Genomic DNA, 21,510 nt, shown 5'->3' with positions numbered 1-21,510 from the left:
GTGCTATGCGGTTGCTTACCACTAACTATTTTACATTTGGTAGTGTATATATGTCCATGCCACTCTCTCACTTCGTCCCAGCTTACCCTTCCCCCTCCCCATGTCCTCAAGTCCATTCTGTACATCTGCGTATTTATTCCTGTCCTGCCCCTAGGTTCTTCAGAACCATTTATTTTCTTTTTTTAGATTCCATATATATGTGTTAGTATACGGTATTTGTTTTTCTCTTTCTGACTTATTTCACTGTGTATGACAGTCTCTCTGAGAGATTTTTTTTTTTTTTTTTTTTTTTTTCTCTGAGAGATTTTTAAAAATAAAATAACCTTTTATTATTACAAAGCAGTTAGAAAAAACAAGGAAGCAAACACTTTACAATATTACCATATTTATGCCATATTTGAACCGTCCAAAGATTGCCACCAAAATCTTATTGTATGTTCATACAGATTTTTTCCTCTACATATACACATACATTTTATTTATTTATTTATTTATTATTATTATTATTTTTGGTTGCATTGGGTCTTCATGCTGCGCATGGGCTTCCTCTAGTTGTGGCAAGCGGGGGCTACTCTTCGTTGTGGTGTGTGGGTTTCTCATTGTGGTGGCTTCTCTTGTTGTGGACCACGGGCTATAGGAGCGTGAGCTTCAGTAGTTGTGGCATGTGGGCTCAGTAGTTGTGGTTCACAGGCTCTAGAGCACAGGCTCAGTAGTTGTGGCACACGGGCTTAGTTGCTCTGTGGCATGTTGGATCTTCCCAGACCAGGACTCGAACCTGTGTCCCCTGCATTGGCAGGCAGATTCTTAACCACTACGCCACCAGGGAAGCCCTACATTTTATTTAAGTGAAAGCAAATTGTGTATGCTATTTTGTAATCTTCTCTTTTTTTTATTAGTTTTAATTGGAGTATAGTTGCTTTACAGTGTTGTGTATAATTTTCTCTTTTTAGTTAACATTATTTCTACCTTTCTATATCAGTACATTTTCATTTTATCTAATAATCAAGTCCATGTTCAGAATTTCCCAGTTGCCCCAAAATATTCTTTAAAGCTATTCTTTTCCAAGTCATAATCCAACCCAGGACCGCAAATTTCATCTGATTGTTATATCCTTTTACTTGTTTTGAATCTAGCAGGGTTCTTTTCCCCCGCCCATAACACTGACATAATTGAAGAACTAGGCCAGTTGTTCTGCAGAATATCCACCTTCTGGATTTGTCTGCTTGCTTCTTTTTTTTTTTTTTTGGCTGCGTTGGGTCTTTGTTGCTGTGCGCGGGCTTGCTCTAGTTGTGGCTAGCGGGGGCTCCTCTTCGTTGCGGTGTGTGGGCTTCTCATTGTGGTGGCTTCTCTTGTTGCAGAGCATGGGCTCTAGGCGCGTGGGCTCAGTAGTTGTGGCACGTGGGCTCAGTAGTTGTGGTGCACGAGCTTAGTTGCTCTGCATGTGGGATCTTCCCGGGCCAGGGCTCGACCCCGTGTCCCCTGCATTGACAGGCGGATTCTTAACCACTGCACCACCAGGGAAGCCCCACCTCATAATCTTAACATAAGCTGCATATAGATTTTTTGTGTGCTGGAGGAGGTTCCATGGAATCAGGAAAGTCTTCAGTAACTGGTTCATTCTGGTTCTCCTTGTTGTGCCCCTTCCTGCCTCTTACCATTCCTTGAAAACTGTGATTTTGTTCAAGTGGGAAACTCCTATTCCTAAGGAAAGTTCAATAAAGGGAACCGAGTTGCTGTTTTGGAAAATATAATACATATAACTAGCAAGAAAGTGAAATAATGGAAAGGAAATACAATAAAAAGAAGTCTACCTCCCTCAGGGCCCTCATTTCCTTCTCAGCGGTAATCACTGTTAACCAGTTTCTAGACTCTTCCAAAGATAGTCTCTGCATATATAAGCATATGTATGTGGGCATGTGTATATTTTTTAAACCTGACTGGCAGCGTGTTATATACTTACTTTGTACATTGCTTTTTACAAAAAAGGAAATTCTGAGCAGTTGCATTGTTGGTATCCCATAGACCATGCTCTGTGCTAAGAGGAACAGTGTCCTGAGGTGTATACATCTTTTTCTTTCTAATCTTCCCAACACAGACATCGATGCCAGGCCGTGGGACTTCCAAGCAGAAGAATGCACCTTGAGGGCCAACATTGAGGCTTTTAACAGCCGCCGGTATGACAGACCCCAGGACTCTGAGTTTTCACCTGTGGATAACTGCCTGCAGAGTGTGCTGGGGCAGAGGTTGGATCTGCCTGAGGATTTCCACTACTCATATGAGCTCTGGCTGGAGAGAGAGGTTTTTTCACAGCCCATCTGTTGGGAGGAGCTGCTCCAGAATCACTGACTGAGCTCTTGTCAACAGGCATCTGATAGATGGGGGTTGGCTCCAATAAATGGTGCTCTGCCTACCCTGCCCACTCAGCCTTTGTTTCCAGCTCTAGGAGTGCTTGTCCAGGGTAGCAGTGACCCAGCCTTAGGACATCCAGTGTAGTTCAGGACTATTATGGGAGCAGTTAGGCCTGGAGATATAATACAAGGCTGGGAGCCTGAGTGATAAAAAATTGATCTAATTGCCCTGGGGTCATTTGGGTGCCCAGTTGCCCTTGAAATCTCCTGCTGGATCAGTCCTGGACAGGCTCTTTTGTGGGACTGCTCCCTGCTTTCGTCTTGCCTAGAACCACGCTAGCCTTTGCTGGCCCCAAAAGTGAGAATAAGTTTACTATGGCATTTGACTCATGGCATTCATCATAGGTAATGGGAAGTGCAGGTCATAAAATAGGGAGAACATTTCCTTCTTGCTCACCCTGGATTACCAGAGGTTTGGCAAACCCAACTTTGAAATTAAGTCTGTATTTTAAATTTAAAATTCTGACGCTCACCTCTTTCTAAAATCATTAGCTCTGAGATGATTTTTAGAGCAACTGCATCTTCTTTGTGAAGGATGATGATTTACTATTACCTAAATACTGCATGTTATAGAAAGGTATATTGTGTAGTGTTTTTCTTTATTAAGAGATCTATGTTCAGTGTGAAAAGTATTTCCTTGTGTACTCTGTATAGGGCATGGAGTGCTCTGCCACAACCAGTACAAAACAGTCAGGCCTCCTCTAAGGATGTTTCATGTTTTTCTGAAACTATTTCAGTCTTAAAATGACTTGAGTACATTGCAGAAAATTATTCTTTTCATCTAATTCATTTTTAAATGACAAGTTATCTACAGAAGGTTTTATTTATTGAGATGGCATGTCCATTTGTGCTTGTGATCGATTTATTTTTTTAATTGAATAGAACAGCGAGAGCATCACAGGTTACCATTTTTCTTTGTCTCCTATGTTGATAAATGATTTTTTTTCCCTTTTTACTGCTAACAGTTTCAAAGTGTCATGTGGGTATTTAGCAATACTGTTTCTACCTAGAAGTATTACACATTTCTTTGAAAATGTAAGGGTTGTTGTACCAACCTCTTTAAACTTCTCCCTTTTACAGCAGAATCACAGTCTTCCCAACCGAAACACGGTTTTTAGAAAAGTTTCTGATTCAATCAGGATCATCTTATTTCTCTTCCGTCCTCAGAATTATGGCATCTATACTTTCAAGCTTTTTTACTTTAAATGCCCCCACCCTGCAACATGGACACTACTGAATGTTTTTTATGATAGCACCAGGCCACTTTAATTGTGCCAGGACGTCTAGTCAAAATCAGCTTATTTACTCCATCCTTTGTCAACCACAGTCTCTTTTGAAGTCAGGATAGATTGCTAATGATTTCCAAAGGAACTATACCAAAATTCTGATTATAGCTTGAATTTCACCCCTTTGTGCTTTACGGGTAGCAGGATTTCTGTTTTTATGGTGAGGTCATGAAGAATGTAAGTATGTAATGGATGAAACTTAAAACAGTCTGTAAATTTTGTCTGAGTAGGACAGCAGTCCTCATTGCAATTAAAGTAATTTACTGAGTATATCATTACTGAACACTATTGAACCCTATTAACCTATGATTTCAATGTGATTTAAGTGAAAAGACAACTTTCAAGAAAAGAACAATTATCAGTCTATTTATTTTGAATAAATAGTATATAGTATTTAATTTAATCAAGAGCAGATAAGTTATCCTCTTAAAAATATGCACGTGGGCTTCCCTGGTGGCGCAGTGGTTGAGAGTCCGCCTGCTGATGCAGGGGACACAGGTTCGTGCCCTGGTCCGGGAAGATCCCACATGCCGCAGAGCGGCTGGGCCCGTAAGCCATGGCCGCTGAGCCTGCGCGTCCGGAGCCTGTGCTCTGCAACAGAAGAGGCCACAACAGTGAGAGGCCCGCGTACCACAAAAAAAAAAAAAAAAAAAAAAAAAGCACGTGAATTCTTTCCAAGGCATAGATGTATGCTAAACTTTAACATTTCATATTTTTTAATAAATCTTCTCTAAGGGAAATTCTCAGTGCAGATGGAAAAACTGAGGCACCAAAGATAAATGATTAGTTTCAAATTACATCATTTTTCTACTGACTTTCTGGGACTAGCATTCAGGTACTGATAGCCAGCCCCATATGTTACAGTAACTGATTTGAATCTCCCAATTTGAGAATACATGTGTGTGGTTAGGAATAAATCAGAGTAACCAACCTCCAATGGTGATTACTGTTACAACACAGAAGAACATTATTTGAGTGATTTATAAAGTAGAAGATTTTTATTTGTGAATATTTCAGTAAAGTTTGTGTTGATTGTTGATAACACTGTTTCTCTACTGAAGTACTTTAATAAAAAGAATTGTACTGGAGTTAGAAATTTGGTCTTTAACTTCTTCAACACAAGAGAATCAAGACATTAGATCTAGAAAGGAAGGGTATAATTAGAGAGATGAATATATAAAATCTTGCATTAGTATTCCCTGGGGCTAGGCTGATATAAACAACTGCAAAATCTCAGTGGCTTATGACAAACCTTTTTCTCTTGTTCTTGGTTCTGGCAAGCAGCTGCAGCTCTACTCAACTCAATTGACTTGCTAGATTAGCTCTGCTCTGTATGTTGTCTCATTCTGGCACTAGGCTGATGGAATAGCCCTTACCTGGGACATACTGTTCTCATAGTGAAGGGCAGGAGCAAAAGAGCAAACCGTACCACGAAAACACATTTAAAGCTCCTGCTTGGGGACTTCCCTGGTGGTCCAGTGGTTAAGAATCCATCTTGTAATGCAGGGGACTTGGGTTCGATCCCTGGTTGGGGAACTAAGATTCCACAATCTGCGGGGCAACTAAGCCGGCGTGCTGCAACTACAGAGCCCACACACTCTGGAGCCCGTGCACCGCAACTAAGACCTAACGCAGCCAATAAATAAATATTTTTTTAAAAAAGAAGAAATTCCAACTGAACAAACACTACTCACAGAATAATAAATAAATAAATAAAGCTCCTGCTTGGATGTGGCACAAGTTAGATTGCTCATAGTCCACTGGCAAAAAGCAGTTCACGTAGGTGAGCCTAACATTGGTCCAGAGAAGCATACTACCTATAGGGAGGCAAGTTGCATATGGGTAGACAGTGAGTCAGAGCAGCTTCCCAGGGAGCTCTTGAGATTGGTGGTGGGACTATCTGAGAGATTCCTTTTTTTTTTTTTTTTTTGGCCACACTGCACAGCTTGCAGGATCTCAGTTCCCCCATCAGGGACTGAACCAGGCCAGGGCAGTGAAAACCCGGAACCCTAACCATTATGCCGCCAGGGAACTCCCTAGAGATTCTTCTTGAGAATATCAACAGCTTTCCAGTGAATATTTGAAAACACTCATTTCAGTGCTTTATGCTGATACTTGCAGTGTGGCTTTCTTGACCTTTCTTGCCCATAGATCCCCAGCTCTTCCACCTAACAATTATTAATCATTGTTATATAAAGACAAGTGTTTTGATGGTTTCTGTTTTTCCCCCAAGTAGTGGTAAGTTAGAATTCATTCCTCTAGTCCTTCTTGAGATGACCCATATTTACAATAAAACTAGCTGAGATTAAGAATGCACCTGTGGGGAAATTCCCTGGCTATCCAGTGGTTAGGACTCGGTGCTTTCACTGTCAGGGCCTGGGTTCAATCCCTGGTTGGGGAACTAAGACACCACAAGCTGTGCAGCACCGCCCCCCCCCCCAAAAAAAGTTCACCTGTGCTTTTGGAACAAAAATGACACTTGTTCATACAACAATCAAACTCACGACTTTGATCTCATTGGATGCTATAATTGATGAGCTCTGTAACCACCTAAATATCCTTAACTTTTTTTTCTAATTATTTTTTTTGGCTGCATAGGGTCTTTGTTGCGCACGGGCTTTCTCTAGTTGCGGTGAGCGGGGGCTACTCTTCATGGCGATGCAAGGGCTTCTCACTGCTGTGGCCTCTCCCGTTGCGGAGCACGGGCTCTAGGACCGTGGGCTTCAGTAGTTGTGGTGCGTGGGCTCAGTAATTGTGGCTCGTGGGCTCCAGAGTGCAGGCTCAGCGGCTGTGGCATGTGAGCTCAGTTGCTCCACGGCGTGTGGGATCTTCCCGGACCAGGGCTCGAACCTGTGTCCCCTGCATTGGCAGGCAGATTCCCAACCACTGCGCCAACAGGGAAGCAATCTAAATATCTTTATCTTTTGCCATATTCACAGGTTTCAGGGATGAGGACATGGACATACCTTTTGGAGGGCCACCATTCAACCCACTAAAACTCATCAGACACTAACAAATAGCAATATTGATTCATTTACTCTTATCAGTATTAGAGGTTTAAGGCAAGACCCAGGGAAGTTATTTTTATCCAGAAAATACTTGCAGCTATTGATGTAGTCAAAGGAGATTCAAGTAAAGAAAGAGTTTTAGGCTTGGGTAGAGGATATGACATGAGGGAACATGTGTAAAACTGAAGAATACATTTATGTATTGGTATTTTTGTTAAGATACATGCAAAAAATTCAAATGATTTTCAAAGTACACAAAGAAAAATGTAATCTCCCAACCCAGATCTCTTGTCTCATTCCCCAGAAGTAATCACTGCCAATATTTTTTTCTATTTTTTATTCTTTCAGAAAATCCCCATGATAATACCCATCTCCTCCTCATCGACATTTTTTTTTTACAATTAGAAGCACAATGTACTGTTCTATTCTTGCTCTTATCATTTATCCTGGAGATCTATTTTTCTATATCAATGTTCTCTTCTATGACTATAAATTTAATATATCAAATAATTAAATCAGATAATTCTTCCCTAACACTGCTTTCAGACATTTTCTAGCTAGGAAGAAATGTTATACGAAAGGGTATAGATGGGAAGAATAGGGTGTGTGTGTGTGCGTCTGCATGTGTGTATGTTGTGGTGGTGGATGAGGTGAAGGGAGATTCACTCAGTTCTCATAGCAATAGGCCAAAGCAATCTGAAATGTAATTTCCTACAAGCAGTTTTTCTGGCCATTCAGACACCCCCAGATCCTGTAAATGGAATGAGATTGGGCCTGAGTGGGCTATGGGGAGATGTTCAGCCTATTTGCTCCTTCAGTAATTAGCCAGATTTAAATTTCAAAAAGGAAGAATTTAAAATTTTTACTTTTATAGAAAAGAAAATAAAGTCTTTCAAAGGAACTGCAAGAGTACAAAAGTCATCCCACCTCTGCTCAAACACCTTTGGTGACTGTGACTTTCTTACTAAATAAGATAGCGCCATCTGTCCCCTTGCCTCCAAATGGAAACATTACTTTGAACATTCTGTAACTTTTTGTTCAAATGCTTAATGGAGCTGTCAGGACAAAGATTCTCCATGTGGATGCCTGTGAAAATATGTCTTTGCTGGAAGATGTGAGATGTTTTACCCAGAAAGGCCGTGCAGCATAAGGGCTCAGATTGACAGTGCTGGACCCAACTTGGTGAGTTATTATACCCAGGCTCTGCCTCCATTAGCTGTGTGATAACTGACTAGTTATTTCATCTCTCTATGTCTCAGATTCCCCATCCATAAATGGGGATAATAACACTACCTACTTTCTAGAGTTGTAAGGATTAAATGTGTCAATATAATAGTGCTTAGAATAATGCTTGTTAAACATGAGTGTTCAAAAATTGCTGGTTATTTCCACCTCATTCCCCTCCCTATTAAAGAATCCCCCAGCAAGAATAATAAATAGCATTTAAATTCTCTAGCTCAGGGATCAGCAAACTATAGCCCATGGGCCAAAACTGGCCCACCAACATTTTTATACAGCCTGTGAGCTAAGAATGGTTTTTTATCACATTCTTAAATGGTTGAGGGGAAAAATCCATAGACAAAAAATACTTTATGACACATGAAAATTCTATGAAATTCAAATTTTAGTTTCCATAATAGTTTTATTGCAATACAGCCACACTCATTTGTTTACATGTTGTCTATAAAATGCTTTCATTCTACATCAGCAGAGTTGAGTAGTTGGAAAAAAGAGGACATGAGAACTGAAAAGCCTAAAATATTTACTGAGTTTGCCAACCCCTGCTCTAGATAGTTTCCTGAGTCTGCCCCGCCTGGTCTTACTGTACCCCAAGGTTCTCACTGCTGGGACCCTAGTAACTGACCAGAGATTATCTACAAAGAACATTTTATTTTTTCTGTAACCTCCTCTTCAAAATGAGGGCTATACTGGGTGAAGTGAACAGTGCTATACTGTTGAACTTAATGAGATAAAAAGAAAAAGAGAAGGAAGGGAAGGAGGAAGGGAGGGAGGAAGAGCGACCACCAGAGTAGAGAGGAATAAATAGGAATTTTTAAATGTAACTTCTAACAAAGATAGTGATAGAATATTCTAAGTTTGAATATTCTAAGAATGTGCACTTTAATTCTGGTAATTTATTTTTAAAGAACAGCACAGTTAATGTTACTATTTATAAAGAAGACATAAGGATGTGTACTCATAAACATAAAATTAACTAGTACTTTTCCAATGTGAGTTTGAATAGTTATCTAAATTTAACATCATCTTCCAATTTATACAGGAAGATTTTTTCGGTTCTTGTAGAATAAACGGATCTTAAGTGCTAAACATAAAGAGATTCTTAAGTGGACTGGTGTTTAAGAAAAATGCTTATGTTGTCAATGACATTTTCCTTTGATTCTAACAGTAACCTGCGTTCTTTGTTATAAGGAGGTCAGCCTTTCAGCCCCACCCCCCAGCAGCCCTCCTCACCTCCCTTCAGGTCAATGCTAGGGCTTTCTCCAGTGCAAAGGCTGAAGACCCATTTGGTCAATGGAAGATGGTGCTGCCATTGAAGTTGTACCAATTGTCACTAGACCGTTCATTTTATGTTTCACCTGTCCACTGACAAATCGTGCTTTCTTGTGCTTTCTGTCTTTTTTTTCAGACCTCCAATCTGGAACTCAGGAAAAGCAGGACTAGAACAGATTTGGGAGTGAGCCCGATAGGGGTTAACCTGAGAGAGTTGTGATGACCCAAAGAAGTGTACACAGGGAGTGTGAGCCACCCCTACCCAGGGAGTAAGGCGCCAGCAGAGGAGAAAGCACAGGCAGAAGGCAGGAGAATTTGCCATATCAAGGGCCTATGTATTCAAAAAAACTACCAGACAAAAGTCATTGGAACTTGGGTTTGCTTTGTTGATGATTAGAGAAAGCAAATGCATGAGAACCTGGTACATAAATACTCCCCTTTGGAAGTGAGGTCATCAATCAAAAGAAGGAAAACAAAAAAACACCTTACCCTTGGTTGCAGAGCCTTTCAGGACCCCATCCCTGCTTCTGGGTCCAGTCTCCTCCTCCTGCCCTGGGCCTGCAATGTCCTGTCCCCTGACCTTGGCATAGCTGACTCCTCCTTATCACCCAAATCTCAGTTAAACCTCAGAGAGACCTTCCCCATTCACCAGTTTAAAAGAGTAGTCAGCTATCATCGTATCAATTTAATACACCCAATGTAATACATCCTGTTGCACCTATCATCTTTAATGTCTGCCACGTCCCCCATTTGACATCCCCACCAAAAAAAAAACTTTTCTGTGTTCGGGGCTGAATTCCCAGGGCCCAAAACTGAGTGTCAGGCACATGATAGATGCCTAATAACGTGAATAAAAAGAAATGAGTCATTAAAATGAATGAGGGTCCAGCTCCTAAACTGTATATTCTCCTGCGGGGAGGAGGATGTCAGGATGAACTCAAGGTTGGAAGCATAACTGAATCTACTGTATCCTTGCGTAATCCCACGACGGGTATGAGAACTTTTTTCAGGCGCCTTTAAAAAATATTTTGTAGGGTTTCCCTGGTGGCGCAGTGGTTGAGAGGATATCCCCTGCCGAAGCAGGGGATACGGGTTCGTGCCCTGGGCCGGGAAGATCCCAGTATGCGGCAGAGCGGCTGGGCGCGTGAGCCATGGCCACTGAGCCTGCGCGTTTGGAGCCTGTGTTCCGCAACGGGAGACGCCACAACAGTGAGAGGCCCGCGTACCGCAAAACAAAACAAAACATTTTGTAATGTTTGTATTATTACAGGCTCTTTTACAAACATTTCCCCATGTTATTTTCATTTCAATCCTCAAAGGCTTTATCTCATTTTCCAAAAACGGTCATGGAGTCTTCGATAACTTCTCCAACGTCAGCCAGTGAGTGACCTAGCTCTCACGCACAGCCGAGTCCGCCCACTCCAAGGTCAGTACGGTACACGCGTAGCATCGCCCGCCTGGCCGGCTTTGGCCGGGAGCTCGCCTGCGCCCTCCTCGGTCGCCCAAAGCCAGCCTCCCCCGCGCGGAGCCCGGGTTCCGGGCGTTCGCAACCTTAGCCGCAGTCGTGCGAGGTGAAATGGCCCAGCCAGGGCGGCGCGGCCAGCAGGGGACGGCGGCCGCTCTCACAAAGGCGATTGCGGGCGGGCTGGGCGGGCCGGGCGGGCCGGGCTCAGTCCAACGGCTGGGCGCCAGGCCCCGGTGTCCTGGCAACAGGTAAACACTGAGCGGCCCCGCCCCCCGCGGCGCGCGCCGCGCGGCGTGTTGCTCACCGCCCGCCGGGACCCGCGAGCCCGGCGCCTCAGCCCGCGAGGCGCGCTCGTCAGAGACGCGCAGCCCGCAACTCGTTGCGGTGGGTGTCCCAGCGTGTAGTGGCGGCGGCCGAGTGGCTGACTGCCGCCTCACCCCGCCGGGCTCCCCTGAGCGCCTCGGCCTCCTGGCGCCGCGCCGCGGGAGCGGGCTCCTGAGAAGCGTGGCGAGGTCCCGGGCCTGCGGCCGTTCGGGGGCGAGAGCGGAGGTGGCAGTCCCGTGAGCCGCAGGAATGGGCGCGGGGGCGCCGACCCCAAGCGACGCGGAGAACTGGGGTCTCTTTCAGGATTAGGAATCTATGCCACACTCACCTGCTCAACTGAGAAAGCATTACCATGGTAATACACGTCTTATTTAAGTGTAAGAGGTTCCCAGGCTCTTGTTAAATTAGTTTAATACCGTTTGCCTCGTAGAGGCACGCTTTACTAAGATTTGCCCGCGCCACGAGATTGGTGCCTTTATCTCCTCGCGTTGGTGGTGGTGTCCAGTCCAGTGATCTGAACGCTTTGGGTCAAGATGAGGTGGGAGAGGGGTTTGCTAGGTGGTCTGCGCCCACCCAAAGGGATGGCAACCGCAGAATCAGGCTGAGCCCTTTGTGTGTGTGTGTGTGTGTGTGTGAGAGAGAGAGAGAGAGAGAGAGAGAGAGAGAGAAAGTTGGTTGGTTGGTTGGTTGCAGTCCCTTGGTTCTGTTGAGCAATTTTCACACCCAGAAAATAAATGCCCAGGGCGCCAGTATGTGCCAACGGCGACTTGCCAGGCATCTAGCTTCTGCTGCCCCCGCTAGGGTCCCAGGTGGGATTCCTCTCGGTGGATTACGGAATTAGAAAATAAGCCTTGGTGGGACTCAGAGTGCCCGCTGTAGAGAGTGATTCTTCCTTCCAACCTCAGTTTGAGGAAAGGCTTTGGAAGGAGACCTTTTGTGCAGGGAGTTCTTGGGTTTCTGCCCAGGAAATCTTGCAACATCCTTACTTCCATCTGAACCCCAAGTTCGTTGGCTGACAGAGCTACATCTTAAACCAAACCCCACTGACGCCAAACCTTCATTTCCAACTTCCTGCTGGATCTCTCCATCAGAGAGCCTTTTCAAACTGTGTTCAAAATCCAGCTCTTTTAACCACTACCATCTCTGCATTTCCCAATGGCACGTTCATCCTCCTGGCCACAAACTCGAAAGCATTCCTGTTCCCGAGTCCTCATCCAGTCTCTTGTGACCTGCCTGCCACTGTTGGTCAGGCCCTCCTTACTACCACCTGCCTGGTTCTGGCAGTAGCCCCCTATCACTGTTCAGGGGCTGTCCATCTCCCCTGTTCTTCCCTGCCAGTTTGATCAACCCATAATGGCTGTGACCAGGTCCTCAGGGACTTCCACTGTCTGCTGAACTAGGCACTGCTCTGCTTGAGCTTGGCGCTGGGAGCCCTTGGTAAGGGGGCCTCAACCACTTGAGCTTTATCTACCATATTATCTTCTCTGCTTTAAAAAACAAAAACAAAACCACATCCCACATAGACCTACATTCTTCTGGAAGTCTTCTGCAGCTTCCCCACCTTGAATGATCAATCTACTTAAAGACGGACCCACCTCTGAAGTACCGCCTGTTCCCCTGTTGCTTCCTAAGCATCCGTAGCCTCCTGCACCTCACTTACTGTGCTTTGCCTGTTTCTTGGAAAGTCTTAATCCTCACCCCCATTAGACTGTAGTATAGAAATGTGTTTGGTAAACCTGTGTTTCTTCCCAGTGTGTTGCATGTAAAAGCACTAAATAAATAGCTCTTGATTTAAATTGAGAGCTATTCCCTGGTTACTTCACATGGTTGACACTGCCATTTTCTTTCAGAGGCCAGGAAACTGAAGCAGAATGGTTTAATAAGTAAAGCCATTTAAGCTGATGGCTTCTCACTGCTCCTTGGATAAAGGTCAAACCTTAGCTTGCGAGGCCTACAGGCCACAGCTGTACGCTGCCTACTTTTCCAGCCTCAACTCCTCTCACTGCCCCCATGGTTGTTGCTTACAGGCCAGTCACATTGACCTTTTTTTTTTTTTTTTTGGTCCTTTTGACTTGAAAGGTTGTTTGCTCTGCCTGGGAATTCCCTACCCCTCAGCCCACAGGCCATTCTTCAGGAATCCTTCTTCCTTCATGTCCCAGACGAGGGTCACTCCCTGCCCATCCCATGTCATCATAATGCCATGTACCCTGGGCTTCCTTCACAGCATAGTTGGTGACTAAATGTGTTTGTGATTTTCCCCCTCACTGGACTGTAAGTTTCTTGAGGGCGGGAGCCCAGATCTGCTTTTCTCTCCATCTAACATGAGACCTCATGCACAGGAAGTATTTGTTAAAAATTTGTTAAATGAATGAAGGAGGCATCTTAAAATCCAGAGAAGGAGAAATCTACATTTGCTTTCCCTGAGTTGCATTTTATTCACTCAGCATATTTTATTCATCCCTACAATATGCCAGACATTGTTCTAGGTCCTGAAAGTTCAATGAACTCATAGACAAAACCTCTGGTTAGGGAAACATACAATAAATACACAAACAAAAAAATATTATTAAATAGTGAATGCTTAGGGTAAGGAGATAGAAAGTGACACTGCTGGGAAGGGTTTTTTTGTTTTGTTTTAAATTTATTTTATTTATTTATTTTTGGCTGTGTTGGGTCTTTGTTGCTGCGCGTGGGCTTTCTCTAGTTGCGGTGAGCGGGGGCTACTCTTCGTTGCGGTGCGCGGGCTTCTCATTGCGGTGGCTTCTCTTGTTGCGGAGCACGGGCTCTAGGCGCACAGGCTTCAGTAGTTGTGGCGCACGGGCTTGGTTGCTCTGTGGCATGTGGGATCTTCCCAGACCAGGGCTTGAACCCGTGTCCCTGCATTGGCAGGCGGATTCTTAACCACTGCGCCACCAGGGAAGCCCTGGGAGGGTTTTTAAGAGACCATCTATACCTCCTCCCCCTTTGCCTGGGACAGTGCCAGTTAATGTTTGTTGAAGCGCCTTGTTTTGGGCAATAAATTCTATGGTCACCCTAATTATAGATAGAATAGAGGCATGATGTCTGGAAGGTTTTTCTGAAGAGGTGGTTTTTGAGCAGAGGCTAGCACAAAGGTAAGAAACAAATTATGCTCTCTGTGAAGATCTGCAGGAAGAGGAGGGATCAGGGAAGAGCTTGGGGAGTTTGGGAACTAGAAAGAAGGAATGGTCTTCATTAAGGAGTTTGGAGAGTTTTAAGTCAGGAGCTCTGTGTTCTGCGCCCAGGAATAGTCAAGAGCTATGGAGTTGTGTTCAACCAACCAACCAGCTCAGAAACTGAAAACTTTCACTCCCTTACAAAAATTTCCTAACAGACTTATTGAGGTATAATTGATGTACAATAGATTGTGCATATTTAAAATGTACAGTTTCAGCTTGGCATAGGCATACACTCATTAAGCCATCACCCACATTCAAGACTTATGATTTGCAGATATTTTCTCCCAATCTGTGGCTTTGTCTACCATTCTTCTAACTATATCTTTTGAAGAGCACAAGTTTTAATTTTGATGTTGAATTCAATTTGTTCTTTCACAGACATCAATTTGGATATCATACCCAGGAAATCTTTGCCTAACCCAAGGTCACAAAGGTTTTTTTCTATATTTTCTTCTATAAGTTTTATCGTTTTGGGTTTTATATTTAGGTCTATGAGCCATTTGAGTTAATTTTTGCATATGGTGCAAATATGGATCGAAGTTCATTTTTTTGCAAATGGTTATTCATTGTTCCAGCACCATTTATTGAAAAGATTATCCTTGTTCTGCTGAATTGCTTTGGCGCTTCTGTTGAAAATCAGTTGAATCAATTGTTTGTGTATGTGTTGATCTATTTCTGGACACTTTATTCTATTAATCTTAATACCAATACCATACTGTCTGCATCCTGAAGCTTTATAATAACTCTAGAAATAAGGTAGTATTAGTCCTTCAAATTTGTTCTTTTTCAGAGTTCTTTGCATTTCCATATGAATTTTAGAATCATCTACAAAAAGAAGAGAACTTTGAATAAAAATGTCAAACTTTGGTGTGGATCTTAGTTCTCAAACCGTTTTAGAGATTAAAACACACACATTATTGGGGGCAGTTATTCCAGGTCAAGCGTGTTTGACATGCAAAAAAGTATAAAATCAGAAACGAAGCCAAGACTCAAAATCTTTAAGAGCTTATGGCAGTGCACATCCCACACCCCAAGGTGATGCTTTATCAGGAGATGCAGTTATCATATGGGACTCCATATTGTTTCTCTTCATTTGGATTTCCTCACAGAAGCTGGGCCACTGTGTTGCAAGATATATCTCATCTTCATTTCTGGGTTTTGAATCTAGGAGTGTCCTCCATTTCATTTCACAAAATGTATTTTAGTGTTTTTAACACATTGGCTATGTTTCTCTTTGTTTAACTTGGGACATTTTTTAAGTGAGATGCTATGAACAGGACATCTATTTTACACAAACATTTAGCCCTTGCAGGCATTCTTGATAACTTATACACTCCTCCTCTCCCTTGCCTAGAAGAGACACTTTTTCAATAATGCATTCCCATCATTTATTTTCTGTATGGGTGGGTCATAGGACATAGAGAATTCCATTCAGCTTTGTGCAGCTCTAGCAAAACCTTGGAGATAGTTTATTCCCCAGTTAGGATGGTAGCCATTCCTTTGCCGGGAGGGCATTAACCTGGCAGTGTGCTTGTGGCCAGAGCACAACCCCTGAGCCTGGTGGATGCTGGTTTGCACTGGGACCTTGCAGAGCCTCTGCATTTCCATTTTTAAGACGGAAATGATACCTCCCTCCCTTGAAACACAGCTCTGAGGATTAGCAGTGATAAAGGTGATGGCAACATCCTTCACTGAGTGCTTTCTTTGTGTCAGACACGGGGTAAGTGCCTTATGTTCGTGCCTCACTTAATCCTCGTGACTGTTTAATGAGGTAGAGACTATGGCATAACAAATGCCAAAAGATGTATTTGATCCTAATTATCTGTTTTAATTTAATTTTTATTAGGAAAATTTCCAAACATGCACAAAAATAGAATACTAAAATGAATCCCTATATAGCCATATCTCAGATTCAGAAATTATAAGCATTTTGCCACATTTGCTTCATCTATACTTTATTTGGGGGGGGAGGGGGATGAGGAAGGTGCAGTATTTTAAAGCAAATCTCAGGCCTTCTTTCATTTCATGCCTACAGATTTTAGTGTGCATCTCTGAAATGTGGGAACATTTTCTTCCATGACCCAATGCCATTGTCAGACCTAATAGAATTAACAATTACTCGATATTGTCAAATGTCCTCAATTGCCTAAAAAAATGTCTTTTCATTGCTTGTTTGTTCTAATCAAAATGCAGGGTCCACACATTAGTTGCATTAGGTTGGGTCTTTTTTTTTTAGTGTTCTTGGCGGCAGGGGGTGGTTAGTTTTTGTTTTGTTTTGTTTTTGAAAGAAAGGAAACAGGAGAATGCTGCTTCTCTGCTAAAAGAGTGTCTTCTCTGGGGAGGTGTGTGAGAGTTGGGGAGCCATGATCCATGAGAATTACCCTTGGCACCAGCCTTCCCTTCCCCATACACTCATTCCCCTCGGAGCTCTCTGTCCCTTCGCCTTCTCTCCTCGCCCTGGGTCACCTCGTTATAGTTCACCCTCTCGTTGAATGACACAGCCCACAATATCTAGGTGTTGAGTCGTACCTCAGTTTCTCCGCCTTGCTCTCCCAGTCTCTGGGCGCTTGAATCAGGTTGGATCTCTTTTAAACTGGGGGTCTTAAAAGGCATTTGTTGAATCAGACTGCATATGACTTCTCTTCCCACTTCAAGTTTTTGTTGTTGTCACAGTTTTTTTCCTTTTAGGAATTTTTTTTCTTAAGTTCGGTAGGAAATGTTGAAAATTATATAATGTCAATGTTATAAAAGCTAATTTTCGCCCCGTATATATACCTGTCTTTGAAAGCCAGGTAAAGGGAAAAGAAAAGGCCGAAGCCAGCCCCGTGGGAAAAAGCAGAAGAAACCGGAAGTGGACATCCTCAGCCCCGCCGCGATGCTGAACCTCTACTACATTGCCCACAACGTCGCTGGCTGCCTGCACCTGCGCGGCTTCCGCTGGCCAGGCGCTACCAAGTCAAAGAAGGGGAAAAACAAGACTTAAGCCAGACCGTTTCCCAGCTTCTCTCTACTACAGAGGACAGAACTTGGGGAAGAGAAATCAGGATAATACCACTGTTGCAAGCAAAACAGACTTTACTGAAGACAATTTGAGATGCAAGCTAAGTGTGCTTTTCAGTGGTAGTTAATGCTAAATGCATTTTACTTCCTCAGCTAAACCCGGGTATGGTGAGCCACTTTGGTTTTTTAGAAGAGGGGAAAAAAAATCCAAGTAATTCCCACACGGTGATGGAATTGATAGGACTTTAAAAAATTATTATAAGTCTGGGTCAGAATTAAACCTCGCTCTCCAAAGGCAGTTCTAGCTTGCATGAGTTGTTTTCTTTTACCAAAGGGGGTCTGTTATTTAGAGAAGACATGGCAAAAAGCACAGAATTTGCTTATGTGTCCCTCTTTTGGGCACAGTTTCCTTTTGTCATCTTTTTCTGGAAAAATAATAAATATTTTGTTTCTATAATTTTCTTCTCAGAGGTCTGACTCTTGTCTGATTCGAATTAGCCACAGACAGTGGTAGAGACCAGGGTTGTCAGTCCTGCTCTGAACCTGCTAGTGTGCAGGAACAGCGGCTCAAATGAGCTGATAGCGTCAGTGGTTGGAGCACAGGGAGAAGGGGACCAGTCAGCACTGGTCCCTCTCTCCTTTCTCTTTCACCCGACTCTTCTTTGTCTTTTTCTACACACTTACATCTTCCCACCTTCTGCAGACTTTCTTTTAAACTTGGCTGACTCTGAGTTTTGGATTTGGTGCTAGAAATGTGCCTTGGGCATTCTTTTTATTTTTTTAATAAATTTATTTATTTTATTTTATTTATTTTTGGCTGCATTGGGTCTTCGTTGCTACGCGCGGGCTTTCTCTAGTTGCGGCGAGCGGGGGCTACTCTTCATTGCTGTGTGCTGGCTTCTCATTGTGGTGGCTTCTCTTGTTGTGGAGCATGGGCTCCAGGCGCACAGGCTTCAGTAGTTGTGGCACGCGGCCTCAGTAGTTGTGGCACACAGGCTTAGTTGCTCCGCGGCCTGTGGGATCCTCCCAGACCAGGGCTTGAACCTGTGTCCCCTGCATTGGCAGGCAGGTTCTTAACCACTGCGCCACCAGGGAAGCCTGCCTTGGGCATTCTGCTGATGATATTCTGGGATCTCCCCAGCCTGTGTGGAGACACTTAAAAGAGAAAACTGCAGTTGGTTCTGCTCAGCCCCAAATGTGAAACTTGGAAGGAAAGGCATTTTTAAGTGTAAGCACCATCTCTAAATCACATAGCCTCCCATCCCTGCCTCCTGCTCTGTCTTCCTGGCACATCTTGCCACCTCCCCTGGCGCTGACACCTGCGCTGTTGTCTCCATTCACAATTCTGAGCTTGAAGCTGATTCCTCTAGGCAGCACCAGTCCAGAGACGATCTAGTTTGTTTGAATTACTTATAACAATGTCACAGGCTGCCTTGTGAGGATCTCAAACGTTCATGAAGCTTGCTAAGGAAGTCTATAACCCAGGACTCAGGATTTTATAAATATCAGAGAAAAAAGGCAATCCCGTGAATCTTTGTGCCAGAGAAGTGAGGTGCTCAGAACCCACATGAGTTTGCTGGGGATGACACTTGTCTAGCTGTACCATCTGTGCGGAGTGAATGTGAGCCCTTGGCTGGTTGCCAGAGGAGCACTGGCTCAGCTCAGGTGAAACTTGGTCCTCCTCTTAACCTGAAGGGATCTTTTCTGTTCTGTCTACAGACCTGGGAAACAGGGCCACCTTCCCACTCTGCTGAGATTGCTGGGCTGGATCCGAGCAGTTTCTGTTTGTGGACACACCAACTCTAGTCCAGTCCTTCTCAAACCTGGGTGTGCACCGTGGTCACATGAGGACTCCTGAAAGCGCAGATTGCTGGGCCCTACCCAGTAGGAAGAGCAGGGTTCAAGAATTTGTGTTTCCGGTAAACTCCCACGTTGAGCTGCTGCTGGACCAGACCCTTGGAGATACTGCTCTAGTTCATGCTGCCGCACCAGATGCTGAAAGACTTGACACACCAGATGCTGAAAGACTTGATGAATCTCTGAACGTGTAGGATGTCTAAGGCCCTCCTCTGCCTCACCTGGCTGGGTTCAGGAGCTCGTGTCTGAGCAGTTGTGTTTATGGGAACGTTGGGGAAGTGGCATGTGCATTGCTGCCTTCTGATCTTGTCCACAGCAGGATAACATCGCTGAGGGGAGGACAGACATGCCAGTCAGCAGACTTCTACAGGCTTAGGAGATCATCTGGAGGTGGCAATGCCTTCTTCTTTTGAGATGGTTAAATGATGAGCAGAAAGGACTGTAAGCATTGGAATAGAAGAAGTACTGACCTGATTGGATGGGGCGCTGCGCACTCGGGGTCTCCACCCAGGTTTTAGCAGAGTGGCTAAAGGCTATTTAGTATTGTCCTCATTGCAACGCTGGGGTTCTGAGAAGCTGTTAGGAAGTTTGAATTAAATAACTATGGTGGTGGTATAGTGAGTGTATATGACATGAACTGTCACACGCAAGCCATATAAAAGTTGTGGTGGCACATTTTACTTCGAGAGAAATTCAATTTTTTTGGTGAAATATTCCATTTAAAACTTTCTTCAACAAAATTATCTCATTTTAACAATTTATTGAGTATCTCCTATGCTTGGCATTAGGAGGATAAGACAGGGTTCCTGCCCTTCAGGTGCTCCCAGCCTGGTGAAGGGGGCTGATGCCCAGGTTCCATTGTGACAGCAGCTACATTTCTATTTCAGCTTCGATAAAGCATCATACAGTTGATGAAGGTGATTAAGAGGAGGGTGGGACTGCCCTTCTAGGACACCTGGAGCGCCTCTGATGATAAAATAGGTCCTTGAACGCTGCTATTTTTATTTCGCCAAACTCAAGTCGGCCAGGATCCTGATCCTTCCTGTGGATGAGGATTCAAAGGGGAGCGTGTGAAAGGAGCTGTGATGGGAAAGCCTACACACAGGCCACACGTGGTCTGTGGCGGAAGCATCCTTGCTGTGAGGAAGGCTCTGCTCAAGTGTGGGGGGAGGAGGCAGCGCCCCATGAACAGTGAATACAGGGACAAGCACAATGTCCCCAGAGCAGGAAGGAGGATTTGGCAATGCCTGTGGAGAGAGGACCAAGAGCCACGCAGCTTGCAGGAATCTTAGCTCCCCAGCCAGGGATTGAACCTGGGCCCTCTGTGCAGTCAAAGCCCAGAATCCTAATCTCTGGCCTGCCAGGGAATTCCCGAGAGAGGGCATTTTTTAGAATGACAGTGCCCCTTGCAAAATTGATGACAATTAAAAAGAAGGACAATAACAAGTGTAGGCGAGGATGTGGAGAAAATGTGACCCTTGTCCGTTTCTGATGGAAATGTAAAATGGTGCAGCTGCTGTAGAAAACAGGCAGTTCCTTAAAATGTTATAAGTAGAGTTACTATAAACCATATACCCAGCAATTCCACTCCTAGGTATATGCCTAAGAGAATTGAAAATATACATTCACACAAAAACTCGTATATAAACATTCATAGCCCCAAAGTAAAAACAACCCAAATGTCCATTAACAATGGCTAGACAAAATGTGGTCTGTCCATACAGTGGAATGTTACTTGGCCATTAAAAGGAATGACGGACTTCTGTGGTGGCACAGTGGTTAAGACTCCACGCTCCCAATGCAGGGCGCCTGGGTTTGATCCCCAGTCAGGGAACTAGATCCCACACGCATGCCACAGCTAAGAGTTCGCATGGTACAACTAAGGAGCCAGGGAGCCGCAACTAAGACCCAGTGCAACCAAATAAATAAGTATTTTAAAAAATAAAAGGAATGACATTCTGATACCTGCTTCAACATGGATGAACCTTGAAATCCTTGTGTTAAGTGAGATATGCCAGACACAAAAGGCCACATCTTGTGTAATTCTTTCCATGTGAACTGTCCTAAATAGGCAAATCCATAGTCAGAAAGTAGATAAATGATTGCTAGGGGGACAGGGAAATAGGAAGTGATGCTAATGGGTAGGGGTTCCTCTCTGGGGTGATGAAAGTGTTCTGGAACTGACAGTGGTGACAGTTGCACAACATTGTGAATATACTAAAAACCACTGAATTGTACACTTTAAAATAGTGAATTCTATGGTATGTGAATTATATCTCATTTTAACAAGTTGATGACAGTTAGCTAGCAAAGGTCCAAAAAGCCTGGGAGATAAGGAGGTGAGGGTGGGTACCAGTTGCCAGAACAGGTGCCCAGGACAGTGGCCTTTTCTGCATCCTCTTTTTATTCTTGGTTTCATCCTTCAACAACATATTTTCAGCAGCCCCATCTGGC

General features: G+C 43.9%; 2 protein-coding genes across 4 annotated transcripts in view; both read left to right on the top strand.

The window, feature by feature from the left end:
• The window catches only part of STRIP2 (striatin interacting protein 2), a 44,327-nt gene extending 39,545 nt beyond the window's left edge, over positions 1-4,782 (top strand). Inside the window, exon 21 of the mRNA XM_004272206.3 lies at positions 2,096-4,782. Within this exon, the coding sequence (XP_004272254.1) occupies positions 2,096-2,346 (251 nt within the window). The 3' untranslated portion in view covers positions 2,347-4,782. The remainder of the gene's footprint in view (positions 1-2,095) is intronic.
• Positions 4,783-10,948: 6,166 nt separating this feature from the next.
• Positions 10,949-21,082, top strand: SMKR1 (small lysine rich protein 1). Of its 3 annotated transcripts, none has more exons than XR_007479070.1 (2): positions 10,949-11,357; positions 18,919-21,082. XR_007479070.1 is itself a non-coding variant. In XM_049714514.1 (2 exons), the coding sequence occupies exons 1-2, from the start codon at positions 11,318-11,320 to the stop codon at positions 17,180-17,182; spliced, it is 231 nt and encodes a 76-aa protein (XP_049570471.1). In that variant the 5' UTR covers positions 10,949-11,317; the 3' UTR covers positions 17,183-18,909. The 3 variants fall into 3 exon arrangements, 2 of the variants coding, with proteins under 2 accessions (XP_049570471.1, XP_033288375.1); XM_049714514.1 differs by lacking the exon at positions 18,919-21,082 and adding an exon at positions 16,992-18,909; XM_033432484.2 differs by lacking the exon at positions 18,919-21,082 and adding an exon at positions 16,988-18,909.
• Positions 21,083-21,510: the final 428 nt, after the last annotated feature.

This window comes from Orcinus orca, chromosome 9 (genome assembly GCF_937001465.1).
Source record: "Orcinus orca chromosome 9, mOrcOrc1.1, whole genome shotgun sequence".
NCBI classification, from domain to species: domain Eukaryota; kingdom Metazoa; phylum Chordata; class Mammalia; order Artiodactyla; family Delphinidae; genus Orcinus; species Orcinus orca.
This window is presented reverse-complemented; position numbering and strand designations above follow the sequence as displayed.

What these genes read in the sequence shown, in the direction of transcription:
- SMKR1 (XM_049714514.1), top strand. Translation starts at nt 11,318, where the DNA reads ATGCCACACTCACCTGCTCAACTGAGAAAGCATTACCATG. An exon ending in ACTGAGAAAGCATTACCATG is followed by an intron (nt 11,358 to 16,991) that starts GTAATACACGTC and finishes TTTGAAAGCCAG; the next exon opens with GTAAAGGGAAAAGAAAAGGC.